At 42.0% G+C, this 23,692-nt stretch overlaps 1 protein-coding gene and 1 pseudogene across 3 annotated transcripts in view; one reads left to right on the top strand and one right to left on the bottom strand.

Annotated features, from left to right (window-relative positions):
• Positions 1–4,551: 4,551 nt before the first annotated feature.
• LOC118662129 lies at positions 4,552–4,696 on the top strand (annotated as a pseudogene).
• Positions 4,697–5,992: 1,296 nt separating this feature from the next.
• Positions 5,993–23,692, bottom strand: part of GNG2 (G protein subunit gamma 2) — a 111,333-nt gene continuing 93,633 nt past the window's right edge. For all 3 annotated transcript variants that reach the window (XM_036306857.1, XM_036306866.1, XM_036306849.1), the window contains one exon: positions 5,993–9,196. In XM_036306857.1, coding sequence (XP_036162750.1) covers positions 9,068–9,196 — 129 coding nt within the window. In that variant the 3' untranslated portion in view covers positions 5,993–9,067. The remainder of the gene's footprint in view (positions 9,197–23,692) is intronic.

Genomic DNA, 23,692 nt, shown 5'->3' with positions numbered 1-23,692 from the left:
AGTGTCCCCTTGGGAGTTCGACCGGGAGTTCCATTGCTCGTTATGACATGCGCTGACCACCAGGGGGCGGCATGGAATGAAGGAAGGCCCCGGCAGGCAGCAGCAGCCGGCAGCCGGGGAAGAAAGGCTCTGTCCAGCAGCTGGGAGGCCCCAATCGGCCCTGATCTCTGGCCAGGCCTAGGAACCCTTCCCGGGCACAATTTTGTGCATGCAGGCCTCTAGTCTATAAATAAGTACAGCTTCAAAACTTTTCCTATAGCCTCCCTCTTCCCTGTTTGCATTCACATTTACTATAAGATAGTAGTTAAGAGTTAAATCTTTAGAATCAAGACACAGCTAGGTACATATCCTTGATCTCCCACTTAGTATCAATGGGAAATTGGGGAAAGGCCTGTTTAAATCTCAAATTCTTCAGTTGTAAAATGGGCTTGAATTAGCTTGAGTCTCCCTCAATGCAGAGCCCAAGTCAAGGACTTGGGTGGTGAGGGTGATCCCAGAAAGCAGAGATGTAGGAAGAAAGAAAATGATACAGATGAAGAGGAAAGACCAATATGGTGAATTATTGGGCCGGTTACTATTCTGGATAATTGAGGCTCAATCCCTCCAGAGACCTTCTGAAAAACCATATAAAATATATTCCTGAATTATCCTCTCAAGGTAGGTGCCAGAGACATTTGTCCCTCCTTGTCTGAGGAGTGCCCCAGGGCACTAATTTCCCCAGAGCGAAGAATGAGCTTGTACAGAAGTCTCCATGCAGCTGTGGCTGAAGTTAGAAATGGGTCACCTGATGTGACATGAGACACAGTACCTGCTACGTGAGATAAATAATACCCATATTATAGAGGTATTGTGAGCATTCACTGAAATATTTGTAAAAGGTTTAGCATTGTGCCTGGCACATGGTTAAGTACTAATAAATGTTCACTTTATTGTTGCTGCTACTGCTGTTATTATTATTATCATCATGATTATTATCATTGCACTTTCTTGAATGAAAGACAGGGGAATATTTTTGGAATGATACATAACCCACAGCCTGTCTCTTCCATGCCACAGCCTGTATGATTGACCATGGCCTCTGGCCATTTGTTGTGATTATTATAGACTAGAGGCCCGGTGCATGAAATTTGTGCACGGGGGTGGGGTGTGGGGATCCCTCAGCGGCCTGCACCCTCTCGCAGTCTGGGACCCCTCACTCCTTACCGCCCACTTGCTCGCTGCTCCTTAGTGCTGCTGTGGAGGTGGGAGAGGCTCCCGCCACCACCACTGTGCTTGCCAGCTGTGAGCCCGGCTTCTGGCTGAGCAGTGCTCCCCCTGTGGGAGTGCACTGACCACCAGGGGGCAGCTCCTGCATTAAGCGTCTGCCCCTTGGTGGTCAGTGCGCATCGTAGCAACTGGTTGTTCTGGACATTCCACTGTAATGGTTGCTTAGGCTTTTATTATATAGACTAGAGGCTCAGTGCACGAAATTTGTGCATGGGCAGGGTCCCTCTGCCTGGCTGGCGATCAGGGCTGATTGGTGCCTTCTGGCTGCTGGCTGGGGCCTTCCTTCATTCCGCACTGACCCCTGGTGGTCAGCGCATGTCATAGCAAGCACTTGAACTCCCAGCCTCCTGGTCAAACTCCCAAGGGGACAATTTGCATATTAGCCTTTTATATATGTAGATCATTATAGTACTTTTACTTTCTGTGTGTGTGTGTGTGTGTGTGTGTGTGTGTGTATGTGTGTGTTAAAATTTGGTCACAAGGAAAAGTCATATTTGGTCAGTTGTATGGGGTGTAAAAATGGTTGATAATCATTGCTTGGGAATAGCACGGTCCAATAGAATTTCCTGTAATGATGAAAGTAGTCTATCGCTGTCTGATATCATAGTCACTAGCTTCATGGGCTAACTGGGTACTTGAAATATGGCTAGGAACTCAGTTTTAATTTTATTCAACTCTAATTAATTTGTGTCTCAATGCAAATAGCCACATGAAGACACAGTGGAGGACAGTTAGAGATGGTGTTCCCAGTGAAACACCATAGTGAGAGGAAAGGACCCTTTTCCTGGGCTAAGATTAAGGCAATGTGGCCAGTGCTATATTTCATCTAGACCTAAGCCTACCAGATCTCACTCCCGGTTGGAGAGTGGTGGTATCACTGAGGCCAAGGGCTGCTGGCTGAGAAGCATAAAGTTGTGGGGACACAAAACTGGTACCCGCTGGGGGAGGAGAGGCCTCAAGCTCCTCAAGGCTTGGCTCATTGTTCTGTGCACAGAGCGACTGCCAACTGTTGTGCCGGGGAGGGCTGGCCTTGCAAGCCCACAAGTTCAGCTTTTACTAGTTACGCCTCTGCCTTGCCCCATTTCTCTGCAGGCATTTGTCCTGTGCTCACGATCCATGAGCAATCATTGCTGAGTACTTACTGTGATCCCAAGCGCTATGCTGGCCACCAAGGAAGATGAAAGAGAGGCCTGTCCAACTGATGTTCTCCACTCCCTAGAAGGTTATAGTGAGAGACAAGGTTCTCATATAATGAGCCATGAACTTCAACAGCATCTTCTCTGGTTGGCAATGCACCTGTGTCCTCCAGCGAGCTTCTCGCTGGTAATTGACAATTTACTTGTCTACTGCTCCACGAAGTCAGGGACCTCAAACACCATCAAATACTAAACTGAGGCTGATAACAAGGGAATAGGAGTTAAGAGAGGAAAGCGATCATATTCCCTAAAGTCATTCAGAGGCAACATGGAATTCAGACTAGGCCTTGAGAAATGGGCAAGATTTATCTATGCAAGGAGTTGAGCAATGGCATTCCAGCAGGGTAACATCACAAGCAAAGGCATGCAGGAAGGATTATAAATGTTACACTAACAGGAGGCAAGATGAATCAGAAGAGAGTTTAGAAAACAAGGTAGGATGAGCAGGGTGGGCCTCGACAGCCAGGTGTTTGAGGGGGGACCCATGTTATGGGGTGATAAGAGCAGAATGAGCCAGACCCTCTGTGCCTCTGAGTGTAGTGAAACCTGAGTTTACATCAGCGGGTCTGGCCAGATGTGTTTGGCACCACTTGTTTTTGCCTTTAACCTTTGATCTCTCCTCCTCCAATAGGAGCAGTTCAATTTCCTGAGACCCACCAGTGGGCTGGTGTGGCACAGTGACCTTACTTCAATGCCTAGGTCCAGGGATAGATGGGCATGCGTCTTAGGAAGCGTTTCACAGTCACAGATACAGTCCGGGACTTTTGCCGGAGCTGTTATCTTTCTTCTTTGTTAAATCAGTGAGATGTCAGCCTGAGGCTGCTGACTCTATCCTGATGCTGCAGGGAAAGAGTGTGTCTGAGAATTAAACCAGCACAGAGGAAAGCAGAGCCAAGGACTGAGAGAGACACCTGAGGACATCACCTGAGCACCTGGATCCAGCTGAGCCTGAAGTCGCACCTATTTCAGAGCTCATCAGTCATTAGCCAGTTTCAGTTAGTTTCCTGCCACTTGCCACCAACAGGGTCCTGATTATGGTAAGTGGGGTGGCTTAGAGTGGAGGAGAGGAGAGTGAGAGTGAGAGTGGCCACACCAGCCGGTTGTGGCTGGAACTCAGACATGAGGCTTTGAGGGTCTCAATCAGGGGCCATGGAGGTAAAAAAAAAAAAAAATAAAGGTGAGTCAAGAGGTGAGAAGGCACTATCTATCTGTCCCTCTCTTTGAAAGCTATACAAGCGGTGTGTACCGTTTCTTCATCATCTCTTCCTTCATGGGGCCCTTGCTCTTCCATTTGGTTTTGAGGCAAGTGAATCTGATATTCTTATCCCCATTTTATAGCATGAGGAGGTTCTCAGGTCACAAGGGAACTCTGGGGTGTGACTCTGACTGTCTAGCTCCTGCTAGAGGAGCTCTTGTTTGCTTGTGTATGGTAGGGACTGAAGTCACCAGGCACGATCTTTCTGTCCCCTCAGAGGGAAATGTATCCCCCCCCCCCCCCCACTTCTCTCATGGACACAGAGAAACAGCAGGCATTCTTACCGAGGAAAGGCCTAGGAGCCGTGACCCCCTTCATTAAAAATAAACTCTGCTTGAGTCTCCTGGTTCTAAATAGAAGAAATGTAGATTTGGGGCAGAACCGAAGGGAAAGGGATTTCCCTTGGCAACTTATTTGCAATTTGTGGATTGGAGCTGACCCAGCTCCAATTCCCACGTCATTGTGAGCGCTGAAATGCGATCTAAAGCTTATTAAAGAACCAGAGCTGGAGGCAATCCTCCCACGGGGCTCAACCGAACAGGAGCAGAGTGAAACCCACCAGCTTCCTCCTCAGCGTCTCATGTCCAGGCGCTGCCCACATTCTCCTCCGTGGTTACATGTTCGCTCCCAGGCGCCACTCCTCGCGCTGCAGGAGTTAGAGCAAGCATATTCAAATTGGCTGTCTTTCCTTGGACGTTAGGAAAAGCTACCTAGTACAGTTCACCCTTGAACAACAGGGGTTTCAACTGCAAAGATCTATGTGGGGTTTTTTCCCCCCAATAAATATGTGCAGTATTTTCTGTTCCTTATGATTTTCTTAATAACATTCCTTCCACCCCCTGGCAATGGGCAAGGAGACACCTGATTGGTGGTGTTGCTCTTATATCAGTCAGGGGCAAAGCAGATGTACAGTCCTTAGTTCATCCTAGCTTGATGCCTGTGTCCGTGGCCAGAGCTGTTTCATGCCTGAGGCACGTTAAAAAAAACAACAACATTCCTTCCACCACCCTCCCCCCCCCCCCCCCGCTTACTTTACTGTAAGAATACAGTATATAATACATATAACATACAAAATATGTGTTAGTTGATTGTTTATGCTATTGATAAGACTTCTAGTCAACAGTAGGCTATTAGTAGTTAAGTTTTGGGGGAATGCAAAGTTATATGTAGATTTTGACTGCATGGGGTGGGGGAGTGGTCAGCACGGCTAACCCCTGTATTGTTCCAGGATCAATCATAAATAGCTAATGGAGAACAGCACTTTCTGGTCTTTTTATATGTTTTTATTGATTTGAGAGAGAGAGGAAGGAAGAGGAAGGGAGAGGGAGAAAGAGAGAGAAACATGGATGTGAGAGAGAAACATCCATTGGCTGCCTCCTGCATGCCCCCTACTGGGAATCGAGCCCACAACCCAGGCATGTGTCCTGACTGGGGAATCAAACTGCAAGGGACAATGCGCAACCAACTGAGCCACACTGGCCAGGGCTTTTTTTTTTTTTTTTAAGAAAAATCCCCATGTGGCATACCTTCAGCCTGTTAGAGTAGGAATGCAGCTCATCTGTCTTCATGGTCTAGCCCAGCGGTTCTCAACCTGTGGGTCGCGACCCCTTTGGCGGTCGAATGACCCTTTCACAGGGGTCGCCTAAGACCATCCTGCATATCAGATATTTACATTACGGTTCATAACAGTAGCAACATTACAGTTATGAAGTAGCAACGAAAATTATTTTATGGTTGGGTCACAACATGAGGAACTGTACTTAAAGGGCCAGAAGGTTGAGAACCACTGGTCTAGCCCAGTGGTCGGCAAACTGCGGCTCGGCAAACCACGGCTCGTGAGCCACATGCGGCTCTTTGGCCCCTTCAGTGTGGCTCTCCCACAAAATACCGACTTCTGCCACGAAGTTTCAATCGCACTGTATGTGTGCGCCTGCACGTGGTATTTTGTGGAAGAGCCACATTGAAGGGGCCAAAGAGCCGCATGTGGCTCGCGAGCCGTGGTTTACCAACCATGGGTCCAGCCTATCAGAGCCCTGATGCATCCCCATCCCCTTCCTCTATGCCCATGCCCTGTACCTGAGATGTACAGGGAGAAAGGCTTGTAAAGAGCCTCATGTGTGTTTTTTGTTCCTTAGGGCACCTCTACTAACAAAACCCTAAAGAAAATCAGTGAATTCTCATTTCCACATTCACTTTATGTGTCATTATCCTTCTCAAATTAACCGATGGGCGAGGTGGTTCATAGGCCTTTGCAATAAAATTGACTGCATTTGAATTGAGTCTGAAAATTCCATTTATTAAAACAAATAAATGGTCCATGTTGGATGAAAATGTACACATCGCATTCAGGTTTCCCTGCTTTATCATTTCTGTATTTCCCTCTCGTTGAAAGACACACTTCCATGGATCTTATGTAGGAAAAATGTGAACAATTTTTAGACTGGGAAAACATTGATGTATATTCACAATGTAACAATTCACCATTGCCAGGAGCAGCTAGAAGCAAGTATTTTTTAAAAGAGAGAGAGAGTACAAATATTCCTTAAGACAGCATGCTGATTTCTCACAATTCTATTTGTGAATGAGTGTATGAAGAAATGGTTTAAAAATTTTCCTTGGTAAGCACTCTCTTTCAAATATTGTTAGCAAATTAGCCTCTGATCAAAGTACTTATTTACAACCTCTGATTTAAATAAAATAGTATTTGGTTTAAAATGGAAAGAAATGAAACTGGAGTTAATATTGAGAATGATGCAATTTTTTTTTTTTACTAAATATGAGGGTTATTGTTACTGGCTAACTAATTCTATGGCAGATTTCATTACTATCCAATACATTAGACACGGAAATTAGGACCTTTAATAATTAAACTAAGTTTCCCCTTCAGATAAAATTATGCTGGTGAGAACGATTGTTGAATTTCTAAAAGAATTAAAGCTCTTCAGAGGCATAAGTAATAAAAAAAAGCTTTCCCCCCTTAATAAGTACAACTATCAACAAGCCAAAACTCATATAAAAACCCTGGTATTATAATTCCATGCTGTGGGACGCGCCATTATGAAAAAGCCAACACGCTTTCCTTAAACTTAGATGGGCTGTGTATCTGCTGCCTTCTCTCTCCTTTCAGAACCAAGGTCACATGAAGTTTGGAACTTCCTTTACTTTGAATTCCCAGAGCTGTGTTGTGGTGCTTCCTAGAGTTTTCATTCCATTTTCATTGCTCCAAAGATCTAGATTTACGGGAAAATATCAATAGTCCTTCTGAGAAAAATAAATGGTGTGGATTATGAAAACCATTAGGGTCTCATAAGGATGCCATCCCCAGCAAAGAGTGCTTATTCACACTTGTTTTTATGTGACTACATATTCAGTTCATGTTTTGATTCATATTACAAATGGATATGGTTTTCGCTGATTCCACAGTATTACTCAGCTAATGGTACAACAATGCAGTTGAATACATACTCCGCCAGGGTTTTTCTCCTCTAAATCTTCATCTGTGTCCTACTGACTATAACAAAATCCCAAAGCTTGAACAGAACAGAAGGATCTGGTTACAGAAGTGCATTCATTCCTTTCACAAATATTTCTGTTTTCTCTTTGCCCACTGCAGGTGTGAGCTTTAATTGGATGCATTTATGCTTTTACCAGCGTGCCCATAAAAAGGAACTAAGGGAAATATTTACCAAGTCTGTTTCAAAATCTGTCCTTGGCGTAGTAAGTCTTTTTATCTTCTCTTTTCCTTCCTCTCCACCCTTCTTTGTTTTTTAATGGGGGTAAGGAAAGAGAGCAGAATACAGTTCATTTGGGAATGGTCTTTTGGGTTTCTGAAGCAAGCAAGAAGATGTAAGAGAGGCTCTCTTTAGTCTGGAGATGGCACAGAAAAAAATTGATAAAGGCTTCCAGGGCCTCCCATTACCGATGGAGGCCAGAGCTGCCATGAAAAGTCATGTTCAACGCCACCTCTTGGGACGAGAGGGCTCTAGCTGCAAGGAAGTTGTAAATAAAGACTGAGAGACTCTAACAAACAAGATGGAGAACAGAAACAAAGAAAAGATTCTAGTGAAAAAAAAAAAAATAGGTGAGTGGCACCCAAAGACCATCTCAGTGGAAAAAGAAGCCAGGCCCTCACTGGTGGAGGTGGCTGCTGAGGCCATACCCGCCCCTTCTCCCAGGAGGGCAAACAGCAGGGATCCTGAGAATGGGTTTTCTCTGGTGCCCTGGGTTCATTTCTCATGATACTTGAAAAAAAGAGGGGGGCAGGTTTTTCTTAAGAGCACAGAAGGAGTTCTTTTAATCTAGAATTTCTGAGATTCAGGGAAAGAAGGAATTTACTCTTACTCTATGGCAAACGCACCTCCCAACCATGTTGGACTCTTACCTCTCCTGCTTTGGGTTCTGGAAATTGTGTTGGAGAGGCGTTTACACTGAGAGGAAAACTAGGAGGTGTTTTAGGCATGGCTAAGGTGCTAAAGTAATCTCAGTTTTCAAGATACTGAGTTTCTCTCCTTCCCAGCTTCTTTTCTCGCTCATTCCTTTTCCAAACGTTAGAGAAAAACAACAAAACTTCTGAATGGATGTTAACACGGACATTTTCATGCAATATTACTCAAAAATTGTCACAAATATATGAAAGCACCAGTCACAACACATGATTTACTTTAACTTGCAGAATCAAAGCTATCATGTACAAATGTTAGGAATAGTGATAAGAGAACACAGACAGCCGGCCTTGTTTTTGTTACCGCCATGAGGATAAACCACGGGGAATATCTCCCTGTACATTCTTGGAGTTCAGTCTCCCAGACAAGTCCAGCCTTACCTCTGTCCTACTCTAACGGGAGGGTTGAGAGGGAGGGTCAGGGAGAAAGAGAAAAGGAAACGGAAGGCACACAGACTAGACACCAACGCCATTAAACCGAACCTCGGTTACACCGGACAACTCAGCTGATCAAAGGGTATCTAAAGGCCATATTCATTCCAAGAAGGTCATACGTATCTTCGCTCAGTTCAGCTGTCTGTTTGATTTTTTTTTTTTGATTTTTTAAAATATGAAGCAGAAATAGAACATTTTGGGAGGGACAGCAGGAAAGAAATGACGCGGATTTTAAATTTACACAGTCCCCTCCTCCAGGCAGTTCTGCAGACATCAGAGCTCTTAACTCAGGGTGTGGATTGGCTTTCATTGTCAAAAAGGGGACCAGTTCTTTAAACATGCATAGCCTGGAGTTTCCGGGGTGGTTCTCCTCCCTCTATTTAAATGCTGTGGGCTAGAAAGGTGCCCACTTTGCTAAAAACTCTACATCAGTGTCCCAGGAGCCCCAGGGCTCTGCAGGTTCCTCATGGAGACTTAAAGGATGGCGCAGAAAAACTTCTTCTCCCTGAATGGGTTCTCTGAAGCCGGAACAGGAGTCAGGAGGGGGTCTTCCTTGGCATGAGCTTCACAGTAGGCCATCAAGTCTGCAGCCGCCTTGGATACCTGGAAAGGAAGACAACAAGCGAAACTTCAGAGGCGGCATGGATGTAGGTGCAGCCAGTCAAGGCCCAGGCTTTGCTGTCCAACTCCCCTCAAGAATTCAGGTTCAAATCCTAACTCCACCACTTACTAGCTCAAGTGAAAGTGAAGCAAGATACTCAGCCTCCATAAGCCTCTGTTTCCCACCTGCGGAGAAGGGAGTTGGTGATCTTGACCTCACAGGATTGTTGCAAGCAGGTCCAGGACAAGGGTGCGGGGGATGAGGCACTTAGGGCACAACATTGAAGGAGACGCTCAGGGTCAAGGTCATGCAAGTCTCAACTCTGCATTTGTACAGCCCTGAGAGTGAGTTATCCAACTTATTGGCATTTGATTTTTTATAGTATTCTCTTACCATTCTTTGTACATGGTATTTGTGTGGAATCAGTTGTCTCTTCTTTCGTTTCAGATTTTACTCATTTGAGTCTTTCCGCTTATTTATTTGTCTGGCTAAAGGTTTGTCAATTTTGTTTATCTTTTCAAAAAAACCAGCTCTTAGTTTCACTGATCTTTTTTCTATTGTTTTTCTGGATTCCATTTCACTTATTTCTGCTCTAATCTTTGTTTCTTCCTTCCTTTTTGCTAATTTTGTGTGTAATCTGTGTTTTTTCTTAATCCTTACTTGAGGATATGTCTTTATCAATTTTTTTTAAGAGAGAGAGAGAGAAAAATGAACCCGCAACCTAGTTATGTTCCCTGAGACTCGAACCTGCGGCCTTTTGGTGTACAGGACGATGCTCCAACCAACTGAGCCACCCTGGCCAGGGCTATGTAAAGTTAGGTTATTTTAGTTCTTTTTTCCCCTAATGTAGGCATTTATCACTGTAAACTTTCCTCTTAGAACTGTTTTTGCTGCCTCCCATTAGTTTTGGTATGTTGTGTTTCCATTTTTTGGTTTGTTTCAAGATACTTTTTAATTTCCCTTTTTATTTCTTCTTGATGCATTGGCTGGTTGTTAGGAGTGTGTTGTTTAATTTCCACACAGTTGTGAATTTTTCAGTTTTCCCTCCTGTTATTGATTTCCAGTTTCATACCATTATGGTTGGAAAAGATTCTTGGTATGATTTCAATCTTCTTACATTTGCTAAAACTTGTTTTGTCACCTGTTATTGAACTTATCCTGGAAAATGTTCCCTGTGCACTTGAGAAGAATGTCTGTTCTGCTGCTGTTGGATTAAATATTCTGTATACATTTGTTAGGTTCATTTGGTCAAATATGAAGGTCGAGTCCAACATTTGCTCTAATTTTCTGTCTGGAGGATCTATCCATAATTAAAAGTGGGGTATTGAAGTCCCACTATTATTGTATTGTTGTCTATTTCTCCCTTCAGGTCTATGAATATTTGCTTAATATATTTAGGTGCTTCACTATTAGGCTCATACATATTTATGATTGTTATATCCTCTTGATGAGTTGACCCCTTTATCATTATATAATGACCCTCTTTGTCTCTTGTGATAGTTTTTGGCTCAAACATCACTTTTTAATTGGCATTCCATTGCTTATAAAATATTTTTATTGTGCTTCTATTTTGTTCCAGACATTGACTTAAGTTTTCTCTTTTGATCTACACAATAATCTGAGGTAGAAACTGTTATCCTCCTTTTATAAATGAAAAATTGAAGCTCAGCACATTGCACGGGTTATTCAATGTCATATAGCAAAGTGCACAGCAGAGAAAGAACTTGAACCCTTATTGTTTGCCATCCACAAACAAACTACTCAACTTCAGGGTTAGTTCTAAAGGTTGATTAAAATTCTTTGCACATCTTTATGAAATGCTACTATGACAGAATGAAAGGAAACATGCTGTTCTTGTCTTAGCTCCTCTAAATGAAAGCAAAGAACAGACTTTCAGAATCTTGATTACTTTTTTGTGTGCCTTTTACTGTCTGAGCCATAGTCATTATTACACCAAACAGGAGCTTAGCTAGAAGCAGCAGAAACTGGACAAAATCGAAGGAGATGCTCATGGTCAAGGTCATGCAAGTAATATGTAAAACTCATTTGTTAAGAAGAGACCCAGCACTATCATTACTTGTTTGCAATTCTCACACACAAATATGTGGCAGAAACTCTCAAAATCTTGTTATGAAACAAAGTGCCATTCTGGGCAAGATTCATAGCTTAGGGTTGCTCATCTCTTGTATTTGAACATTTGAATGATTTCCTTCTCAAAATATATTTTGTGTTTTATCTTGTTTCCTCAACTAGATTGCAATCTCCTGTGGGTGACAGTCCAAAACAATGTCAAAATTCTAGCAGTAATTAGGATAATTGCTAATATTTATCTGCCCTTGTTATGTGTCAGAACTGTGAGAACCACTTTACCTATAGTATCTCATTTAATCCCTACAACATATTTTCTAAAAAATATTCTGATGAACCATATTTCAATATAATTAGTTTCATTTGTAATTTGAAAACATTAATCTGAGAAGGGGACCATATTCTCCAACAGGCAACCCAACAGGTTTAGGGCACAAAAAATGTTTAAGAATTTTAACTGTGCCAGGAATAGTATTCTCCATATGTAGCTAGAAAGACATTTAAAATATATAAATTGGCTCCTATCATTCCCTCTTTAAAACTTTCAATAGCTTCCCATTGTACTTTGTAGAAAACTAGAACATCATAACACAACCTGTGGGTCCCGCCTGCTTTGGGCCTACCCACTGCTCCAATTCCACGTGTGGCATTCTTCCCTCCTCGCACAGGTCTCCTCTAATTTCACATGATCTCCAAGCTCTTCTCTGCCTCAGCTCCACACATGCAATTCCCTGAAACATTCTTCCCATCGCCTCAACAGGCTGGCTCTTTCTCTTCCTGCAGGGGGCAGCTGAAATATTGCCTCTTTGTAGAGTCTTTACTGAACACTTCACCCAAGAATGACTTTCCTCATTATTCTCTCTCAAAGCACCCCATTCTTTTCCTTCATAGAACATCACTTACCACAGTATATAATTATAATCATGCTTGTTTATTTTCTTTTTGATATATGTCTTTCCCTTTAAGCACGATGCTCTATGAAGGCAGGAACTGTCTGCCTTATTCACCACTGTGTAATTGGTGCCTGGCATGTAGTCGACACTCAAATAATTGCTGAAAGAGTTCTCAGATGTAATCTTATTCAACAAATGTTTCATTCAAATAATATTTACTGAGTACCTAATATGCCAGACACAGTTCTGGGGGCTTGGGATTAGGGAATGAAATTCACAAAGATTCCTGTCTTTGGGGAACTTATGCAGTACTGCAGACTTCCAATTCTGATTCTGATAGAGTCACAGAGACCAATTCAACCTTTCTGCTTAAATGTAAAGATATGACAAAATATATGAAAAATTGGTTTTTAAATGTTATATAAGAGGCAGCTTAAGACAGTAATCCCTGAGAGAATGGACACAAGACAAGCCCTATGGTTGCCCTAGCTAACTGCCTGAAAGGGTTCCCAGGCCACAGCACAGAGAGGCAGTACCAAACAGAGTTCAGAAATGTCCCTGAGCTGAGGTGAAAGTAACAGGGAAGAAAGATCTGGTGTGTGTGGTGGTTGGTGATGGGGTGGTAGTGGTGGTGGTGGTGGTGGTGGTGGGGGGTGGTGGTGGAGAGCACTCATGCACCGGAGGCCTTCAGAGGATTCCTTTGAGTCTTTAGCTGAACGCTGATAAGCAAACACGTGGGAGAAAACTGCTGGAAGCTGTGCAAAGAATTCCAGAAGGATCAAGTGAAACAACCCCTGATGAGCACCCAAGGCCCACTTAGTCTTTCTGTCCATTGGTCAGAAAAACCTCACAACAAATGGGGGGATGGATAGAGTCCTAAGAAGGGTATTGCTTCAGTAGTGGTGCCAAATGGGCATACGTTAAAGGCTGCTGAGGACTCATCTATCAAAGTTTAAAAGTAAGCCTTGACTAGATCAAAATGTTTCCAAGTAATGTAACTGCACCCCAGAACAAAATTAAAATATTTAAGGGAACAGAATATTTAAAGGAATACAAAAAACGTCAGCATGCCACAAGAGAAAACTCACAGTGTCTAGGAAAAAAAAGACCAGGCATGAAATAAGTAGACAAAAAATCTCTCCCATAATGAGGAGAAAAATTAATACAAAGAAAAAACCAAGAATTGACATTGTAGTTAAGGATAATGTTAAAATAGTTATTGTAAATATTGTCCATCTAATAACAAAGATAAAGGAAAGAAAACATGGTAAAAAGAGGCATGGAAGATATTAAAAAGACACAAATCAAATCCCTGGAGGTGGAAACTACACTACATGAAATTAGCAATAGATCAGATGCTGCAGAAGAAAAGATTAGTAACCTTGAAGGCGACAAAATGAACTCTCCAAAATGAAGCAGAGCAAAAACAGACTGAAAAGACATAAACAGCACACTGAGCAAGGAGACAACTCCAGGTGACCCAAAAATACGTGTAGTTGAAGTCTCTGAAGGAGAGACGAAAAATGGTGAGTAGAGAGGAGGAAAGAAATATTTGAAGACATTATGGTGGAAAATTTTCCAAATTTCAAATTTGATGAAAACCGAAAACCCATAGTCTCAAGTAACTCAACAACCCCTAAATGAAGGATGATGAATCAAACTACTCCAAAGCACAGCATAATCAAATTGCTTACACAGTACTTGAGTGGGAAAATAAAGAGAACAGAAAATAAAACATGATAAATTGCTATAGATAATGTTAGAAGGTACTGAGTTTTATAAGAAAATGAAAAGTGAAGTAGGGTAAGAGGGATTGAGAGTGTATGTGGTGATGATGGTGAGGAGCAGGTTACTTAATTGAGAAGGTAATCCATTGAGAAGGTAATCAATCTTTAGGTAAAAAATACACAGAATGGAAGTTACAGTAAGAAATGGGGAGCCACTGACATATTGTACAGGAGCACTCTGAATGCTGTGTTGAGAACAGGACTCTATGGAAGTCAAAGGTAGAAGCGGAGACGACCCTGGATGCTATTGCTGATCCAAGTGAGAGGTTGGGGACAGTGGTTCAGAATACTGTAATAGCAGCAGAGGTGGTAAGAAGTTGTATAATTCTGAATTAACAGCATTTCAATGTAGAATCACCAGGACTTTTTTTTTGATGGATTAGAGGTACAGTGTAAATCTAAAAGAAAAATGAAGAATAATTTTAAGTGTTCTGACTGAGCAAATGAAAAGATGAAGTTGGCATCATTTCCACTGGTTAAGGCTGCAGGGAGAGGTTTTTGTAGGGAAGATCAGGAGTCAGTTTTGGATAGGTTGACATGGAAACATCTATCAGTCAGTGAGATATACAATGTTAAAGTTGTGAGAGAGCAAGACTAGAGCTATAAATTTTGGAATTGAGGCCATATAGAAGATACATAAAGCCTTGGGAATGACCAAGATCATCAAGAGAGTAAATTTCGGTAAAAAAGAGAAGGACAAGGACCAAGCCCTGGAACACTTCAATGGAAGAAGCTGAGGAGCCGAAGAGGAATCCGCAAAGGAAATTTAGAAGGAGAGCCTGTGAGAGTAGAGAGTACTGAGAGCCATGTGAAGAAAGTGCTTCAAGGAATAAAGAGACGTTGACCATATCAAATGCTGCCAGCAGGTCAAGTGAGATAAAAACTGAGAATTGACCATTAGGTTTAGAAATCTGGAGTCATTGGTGATATTGATGAGAGAAGCTTCAGTACATTGGTGGGAGGAAAGGCCTCACTGAAATGGGTTAGGAGCAAATGGGGTTTCCTCCTCCTTCTTCCTAAAAAACTCAATGCAATCTGAAAGGCATTGGGTGGACCAAGCAAGGTAGGTTTCCACACTAGGTCAGGGGCCAGGGTGGATGTCAGAGCTCCAGCGGGGCGAGGAGAGCATATGTGCAGGGGGGCACCGGGGAGGAGCCTGGAGCCTGAGTGGGAGTAGAGGTTGTGGAGTGGGAGAATGGTCCCCTGCAGGGGAGTTGACCAAATAAGTGTCGGTAGTTACAAATACGGAAAGCAGAAAGCTGGAACTAATCCTGGGATGTAGGACAGGGCCTGGTGTTAGTGTGAAGTCATGGTTACATATACACATATATAGAGTAAAATAAATAAATATAGATACAAAAGTGTGTGTGTGTGTGCGCGTGTGTGTGTGTTCTCCAGCTCTGTCCACTAAGATGAAGTAGGAGCAACAACACTTCAGCGATGAGCACACCTGACATCCACAACATGATTTCTAAAGGCCATTCTCAAAGGACCTTGTGCTCTTTGGAGAAACGGATGACTTTAGGGCTGGGGCCGGGAAATAACCAGAGGATCCTAGGACATCCTTTTGTGACAAAAATTAAGAAACACTTCAAGAATGATGGGGGCATGTCAAAAGGACACAGAAGCGAGCTTTCAACATCGAAATAAATGATGATAGTAGGTTATAGACCACTGAATAAAAGAGGAAACCATGATCCCTATCAATATAATGAAATACAATTTTAAAAATTAAAATGTCTGATGAGGAACGGGATAGTAATAGTCTCAAATTCCAAATATTTATTAATATAAATGGAAAAGAATAACTTTACACGAAGAAACCTGGAAAACACCACCTTAATCAAGTAATCAAAGTTAACATTACTAATAAGTGACAATTTGAAATCGTACTCCACTGATAGAATTTAATGAGACAAATGTCCCATCAATTCTAATATATGAATGCCACAGTTTTGTTACTTAAATTTAATCATAAAGAAGTATCAGACAAACCCAAATTGAGTTACAATCTATAAAATAAATGGCCTGTAATCTTCAAAAGGGTCAAGGTCACAAAAGTCAAGGACATCTAACAACTAGATGTAACACATGACTCTGAACTGGGTCCTTTTGCTAAAGGGACATTGCTGGGGTGATTTGTAACACTTACATGGGGTCTGAATTTTAGAAGGTAGTAATGTATCAATGTTAATTTCCTAATTCTGATTTGATTATTGTACTTTGATTATAGAAGAACATTCTTACTTATAGAAAATACACACTAAAGTATTTAGAGGGATAGGGCATCTGTTGACAACTTATTCTCAAATGGTTTAGGGGGGGAAATTCTTTCCACTATATTTGAAACTCTCCTGTAACTTTGATATTATTTCCAGAGTAAAAATAATTTTTTTAAAAGAAAGGGAAAGGAGAATTTAGAGACAGCGAATACAGACAACTTTTTCAGGAAGTCATGCTATACAGCAGAACAAGCAAATGAGGCAGTTGCTGGGAGAGAAAGTGGGAGATTCCAGAAAAAAAAATGTACATTTTATTTAAGAGGGAGAATTAACATCATGTTTGTCTGCTGTTGGGAATGATGAAACGGAGCCAAAATTATTCAGGATGGGCAGGTGGTAGGGTGAACTATTGGAGCAAGTCCTTGATTAAGGAGATGAAATTTACAGGCAAGTGAGGGAATTTACTTCTGCCAACAGCAAGGATCTCCCCAGACCAGGGGTGGGCAAACTTTTTGACTCGAGGGCCACAATGGGTTCTTAAACTGGACCGGAGGGCCGGAACAAAAGCATGGATGAGTGTTTGTGTGAACTAATATAAATTCAAAGTAAACATCATTACATAAAAGGGTACGGTCTGTTTTTTTTAGTTTTATTCATTTCAAACGGGCCGGATCCGGCTCACGGGCCGTAGTTTGCCCATGGCTGCCCCAGACTGACAACTGCTAAAACCCTGCTATCCAGCAGCCTCACCAAACCAGATTGGGGCTAAGAACCAGGACGAATTAAGGGGGGACTCTTAGATAGTCCCAATAAAGGCCACCAGACTGTGTTGTTAGGCTCTAAAGAAAAAAAAAAAAAGGAAAAAGAAAGGAACCTACTCCAGGCAGACACCCTGACAGCTCTGAGTAGAAGCAGTTGTCTGTACGCATAAAAATCAGACCCAAGAACGTAACCGGTATGCCAGGATATAGCTCTGTCTTCATTACACCCTAAAATGGACGCAGGTTTTTTTCTTCTTTTAAGGTGCCTCAAATGATGTAATTCCACCCCAGTCTATCTTTTGAGACACATCTTCAAATTGCTGTTGCAAAATGCTTGCAAGCCATCAGGCAAAGAAGTCAGCACCGACAGGCTGCCACTGCCTGTACATGGGGGGAGTTGTTGGCATTAAGGGTATCATCATGCAATAGCTCCTTCTTGAGTTGCTGGCAGTAATGGAGCCATGCAGATTGACAACTTTAATTTGTTGCTTAAAAGAAGCTCAAAGATTTCACTGAGATGGAGGCTTGAAAATGGGACGTTACACTGAACACTGAACATTGTCACAGGGCTGGCAATATAGGTTTAAGGCAAAGAAACCGCAGAACTTCTGGGAAGAGATGACGGAATTTTCAAAGTAGGAGAAATGAGTGGTCTGACTCCAAGGTGATATTAAATTAATGGTACATATCAATAGGATATTTTTAAAAAGGAAACAGAATAATTAATTTTTGAAATAATAGTCATCAAGAGAAAGTACCTTGTATTTAATTTACTCTAGTTAATAAAAGAAGAAGGACATTCGAAGTTACCCTCCAAAATAGTTATATTTTTTTTTAAGAAGGGAGAAACCATCTGGCCTGAACACTAGGCTATTCAGAAAAATTTATTTCCCAGAGACTTCAAATTATCAAAGCTTTACAGTACTATTTCTCTAGCTCCAGGCACAATGCATAACTAAACACATACTTGGTGCTTAACAAGTACCTATTAAAAATTTAAAAATTATATAAACTCTCATAAAAATTGAGCTTTCTGTTCAATTATTAATGTATACTTGATTGCATTTTTAAATTTTTGCTTCATTTTCAGCAAATCAAATGAATTAGGACTGGCCAGCTTTGAACACAGCCCTTTCCTCTGTAAGTCTCTGATAAACTACGCCAATTTTATTATCCCTTAAAATACTCTCAATTGGCCTAGGAGGAGGCTTGCATCTCATTCTGTCTAACAAACTGAATGCAAGCATGTTGAGGAAAGAAATGTTAAATCTTTCAATTCAGTGCTGGAAAAATACTTAAAAAGTCCCAAACCTGGGATGTATGTCCCCTCTTTGGTACCAAGTATGATGACTAACTGGTCCATTTCTCAGTACAGCTTTCTGTGAAGTTCAATTCCAAACTGTCATGAGCCAATCACCAGAAAGATGATTTAATCATTAGAAGTGTTCATATTTGGTTAAGTAAGTTACATATTTGCCAGTTAGGAAAATCAGTCTGTTCATTTTATGTTGAACTCTTTTAAAAAGAAGACATACTATTAAGTACTGGCTACTTATAATCATACACATGACATAATACCCTTTATTTATTAAGGTCAATTCTGCCCTTCCTTTTTATAGTTCACTACATTTTCTCCTATTGCCACAGTTTTATTTGGCAATACCTTAATTTTCAGAATTTCCAAACCACGGATATAATTGGAAATGTCACGTAGAATACAGTTCCTAGTGTTTTGTCATATGACACTCTTTGTACAGGAAGTTAACACTATCCACCGAGAAAGTGTTTCCTGGATGCCTGGAGACCTCAGCGCCATGAAGGCAGCAAAGAAATAAACAACATGGTCTTTGGCTTTGAGGATTATATGGTTTAGTTGGAAAAATTTATCTGATGAGGGTAAATGAACTAGAAAATTGATTAGTAAGTATGGTCAGCATAGAGATAAAGATTCACGGACAAGTGAGGATTTGAGGGGCCCTACTAGAGCCAGTTAGGTCTATTGGGGTCACTTGGGAGAAACGAGGAATCAGTTTGACATTTTTATGTGGGGTTGATTTATGGAGCATCCAGTTAGTGAAGAAGCAACCACTTCACCTACTCTCCTGGCCTTGGCTTTCTTTTGCTCTCACACCTACATTATCTTTCATGATATAACATTTTTTTTTCCAGTTTACAATGATTCTCTCCCCTCCTTAACTATCCCCCCCCTGTCCATCCAGATGGATGGGTTAATTCCTAGGAGCCATGTCTGTACAATGTGGTTCAACTCTAAGGGCAGTTGACTGTAGCTGCAGATGGCTCATTCTTGCTAGAACGGAGATGCCACTCCAAGAATATGGAATTGAGACTAAAAGGGGTTGAATCCATCTCTCTCTTTCTTCATGGGGCTGGAACTGTGACATGGGATCCTGGGAGCCAGGGGATGTCATCTTGCGTCTGCCACATGGAATAGCTAGCCGAGAAGTCTATTCTTCCTCAGAAAAGGTAGTGGCAGACACACAGAGAGAAGCGGAGACATGTCGCAGAGCAGCCACAGTTCCCGACGGCCTTTCAATCCTCACGTCCACTGCTGACCCAGCTACATGTCTGCTCTTGGATCCTGAGATGCTCTCTGCCTTTTACAATCAATCCCTTCTTTTGGCTTAAGCTATCTTGGGTTAGGTTCCTATTATTAGAAACCCAAAGACTCTGAACACAGTGATGAACAAACAGATGTACTAAGTCCTGCTGTCCTTTACTTTTATGCTTGCTCTCAGCTCGCTCTCTCAGGACAGGGTTTCTTTCACTTGCCTTAGTGTGAGTATACTGCTGTTTCACATATCCGAGTGGCATGGTCTCCACAACACCCCCTCTGCCCCTTCCCCCACACCCCTGCCCAGCTTCCTTTGATTTTAATTTTTGTTCCTGAATGAAATGCTAACAAAGAAACACAGAAAGGCTGGGAGTATAATTATACATGCCGGCAGCTTATGAATAGATAATGGGTTCCTTAGCCCACATCTCCCAGGATCTGTGATGTAAAGAGATAGGAAACAAGAAGGTTTAAAAATGAATATGCTATTGAGATCCTTTTACGGTAGGGCTACTCTATGTAGCCACATGAGATAAGGTCGCTCCCTGCTTAAGGGACCCTCAGCAGCTCCAGGGCCAGCTGTGCCCCTTACTCCCTGTTCCTTGTGGCCTCAGCCCCAGTAGGCTCTGACTGATGTATGTAAAGTCCCTGCTGCCAGAAATGATGACTTGAACAGGTCACTCCTCGGACTAGAAAATCACAACCTGGGTTCTTCAGAGAGAAGCCCCTTCCAGCTGACCGTATCTACACAGAGAGCAGGTGGAGAAGCCTGAATGCTCAGAAGCCCTGAAGGGACCCCTAAAGGCAAACAAGCAAACTCTAAGCCAGCTAGCTGACAACTGTCAACACAGCCGCAGTTTGATCTAACAGCTAAACTAAAAATAATCTGACACTTCACCACAGCATACTGGCCTGGCTCTGATGTGCAGAGCAAAGGCTGAGACACAGGCTGCTGCAGCATTTCCAGCAATTTAATAATGACGTCATGAGGGATTCATAGATTTGAATGAGAAGATCACCCAGGAAGGCAGCTCCTTAGTGCTCAGTTGATTAGGCTGATGCTTTGTCTCTCTTTTAACAGCAATTTGTTTGGTCTCTTTAGAAGCAGCATACAGAGGGGGTCAGGTGTGCTGTTGGCTTCTTTCTGATGGTACTTGGTGATTATGCTCCTTGGATATCTTACTGGCACTACTGATAGGTCTTGCTCATACTTTGTGTAACCCTTCACTAGACAAGGAGATCCTTGAGGGCAAGAATCATGTCTTCATCTGTATCCATCTCTCTGTCTCTAGTACCTAACAAGGCCTGGCAGTTTAGAACACTCTTAGGAAAATATTTATTAGACTAGAGGCCCGATGCATGAAGATTCGTGCAAGAATGAGCCTTCCTTCCCTTGGCTGCCAGCACCGCCTTCGCTCAGGCCGGAGCCGCCTTTCTGCCTTCCCATGCTTCCCAGAGGCCTGGAGCAGCTGGGGTGGTGCAGAACGCCTGTGTTGTCGCCATGGCGAAGAAGCAAGCATCCCGCCCCGCCCCCCGCCGCTTGGTGCCTGTGTATGCAAATTAACCTGCCAGCTTTTGTTGGATTAAGTTGCATACCCACTCCTGATTGGCTGGTGGGCATTGTGAAGGTATGGTCAATTTGCATCTTTCTCTTTTATTAGTGTAGATAAATGAACAACTGAAGAAAAGCAAAAGTACAACTTTGGGAGGAGGGTTTTAGGAAGTTTCTTGAAGGATATATGATTGGTCTGAGTCTTCCAGGAACTATAAATTCACTGCAGTTAGTAAAACAGTGAGGTAGAGAGGAGGAGATTGAATGTTCCAGGCATTTGAAATTCCCACCAAGGAATGAAGTGGTTCAGTATAACATATGGGCAAAAGGAAGGGGATGAAGCTGAAAGATGGGTACGGTCCAGAAGAACCTTGCATACTCTGCCAAAGAATTTGAATTTTATAATGTGATACATCACATAAGCAAAGTGAAGGATAAAAGTGATAAGATCACACCAATAGACGCATAAAAAACATTTGACATAACCCAATATCTATTGATAAAAACTCTCAGCAAAGTGAGGATTGGGGAACATACCTCAACATAACAAAGGCCATACTGGTATATGATAAACCCACAGCTAAGGTCATACTCAATAGTGAAAAGCTAAAAGCAGCTGATCAATGATTCTCTCTCTTTTTCTTTAAGATCAGGACTAAGATAAGAAGGCCCACTTTTACTACTTTTATTCAACATAGGCATGGAAGTCCTGACCACAGCAATCAGACAAGAAAAAGAAATAAAAAGCATCTGCATTGGAAAGGAAGAAATAAAACTGTCATCATCTGCAGATGACATAATATTATATTTGGAGAGAACCCTAAAGATTCCACCCCAAAACTACTAGAACTAATAACTGAATTCAGTAAAGTAGCAAGATGTAAAATTAATATTCAGAAATTGATTGTATTTTATACACTAATAAAAACCAATCAGAAAGAAAAAGAAAACAATCCCATTTACAATTTCATCAAAAGAATAAAAATACCTAGGAATAAATTTAACTAAGGAGGTAAAAGACTTGTACTTGGAAAGACATTGAAAACGGTGAAAGGGATTAATAAGAAGCACAAATTGAAAGTCACAAAAACAGTCATTGGGATGTAAAGCACAGCATAGGGAATATAGCCAATAGTATTATAATAACTATGTATGGTGCTAGATGGGTACTAGAATTATGGGGGTGATCACATCCTAAGGTATGCAAATGTCTAATCACTATGTTGAACATCTGAAACTAATATAATATTGTATGGCAACTGTAATTGATAAATAAGTTTTTAAAAAAGAGTTTGAATTTTATTTTTCAGGTGATAGCAATCACAAAAAGATTTTCAGTAGGAGGGGAATATAATGAGATTTCTTATAGAAATTTTTCTTTGGCAACAACATGGAGGGTAATTGAGATGAAATTTCAGAAATCAGCTTAGAACAGTGGTTCTCAACCTTGGCTGCACATTAGAATCACCTGGGAATCTTTTTAAAATCCTGATTTCCGGGCCTCATCCTCCAGAAATTCTGTTTCTTTGTTACTAATGTTGTGGCCCCACCCCATAACAAAGAAACAGAATTTCTGGAGGATGAGGCCCAGAAATCAGGATTTTAAAAAGATTCCCAGGTGATTCTAATGTGCAGCCAAGGTTGAGAACCACTGGCTTAGAAGAAACCCTTGCAGTTAATAGTTCAGGTGGGAATTTTAAAGGTCTGACCTTTGACTGAAAAGGCCTATATCTTCTTCTTCCTCCCACTGTCAGCTTTTCATCACCAGCAACACTATCAGAACCTCCTTCAGGAGCCAGGCCTGGGGATGCTGAGTAGTAAGAGAAAATGCTAACCACAATAGTTCTTCACCAACACTTTCATCTTAGTTGGGCCACCCCAAAAGACAAAGTGGACTTTTCCAGAAGGTCTATGAGCAGAAACCGACCCCCAACCCACACACACAAAAAGAACTGCAAAATTCCCCCTTTAAAAAAAATGATTTTTTTAAATATTATTTTTATTGATTTCAGAGAGAAAGGGAGAGGAAGAGAGAGCTAGAAACATCAATGATGAGAGAGAATCATTGATCAGCTGCCTTCTGTACACCTCCTACTGGGGATCGAGCCCACAACCCAGGCACATGCCCTTGAATGGAATCAAACCTGGGGTCCACAGGCTGACGCTCTACCCACGGAGCCAAACTGGCTAGGGCTGCAAAATTCCTTTTGATGCCACAATCCTTGGGCACCTCACTTCTCTCAGCAACGATTGTGCCCACCCACCACATTGTACTTTTTCAGCAAGGGAGTGTACAAGAAGAGGCAAAGGGAAAAGAGGAGAAGAGGAAGGTGGTAGAGGAGCGAGGCAGATGGGGAAGGCCCTTTCTTTACCTCATTTGTGAATAAAGAAGAAGAATGAAAGCTGTTACAAGAAGAGTAGAAGCTGTTTACATCTTGTGGCCCATTAGCAGGACTCAGATTTTACAAGGAGATTTAGGATAGATGGAAAAGCTTATTCAAGGGAAAGATCAGCTCTCCCTCCACTCTCTGGCACAAATCTGATGGGAGTTAAAAGGAGCTAATCCCTTTCCCTAGGACCCGGGTCCTCAGCCTCAGCTATACAATGATATTAACTATTAACC

This window comes from Myotis myotis, unplaced genomic scaffold, assembly GCF_014108235.1.
Source record: "Myotis myotis isolate mMyoMyo1 unplaced genomic scaffold, mMyoMyo1.p scaffold_m19_p_1, whole genome shotgun sequence".
Lineage (NCBI taxonomy): Eukaryota > Metazoa > Chordata > Mammalia > Chiroptera > Vespertilionidae > Myotis > Myotis myotis.
This window is presented reverse-complemented; position numbering and strand designations above follow the sequence as displayed.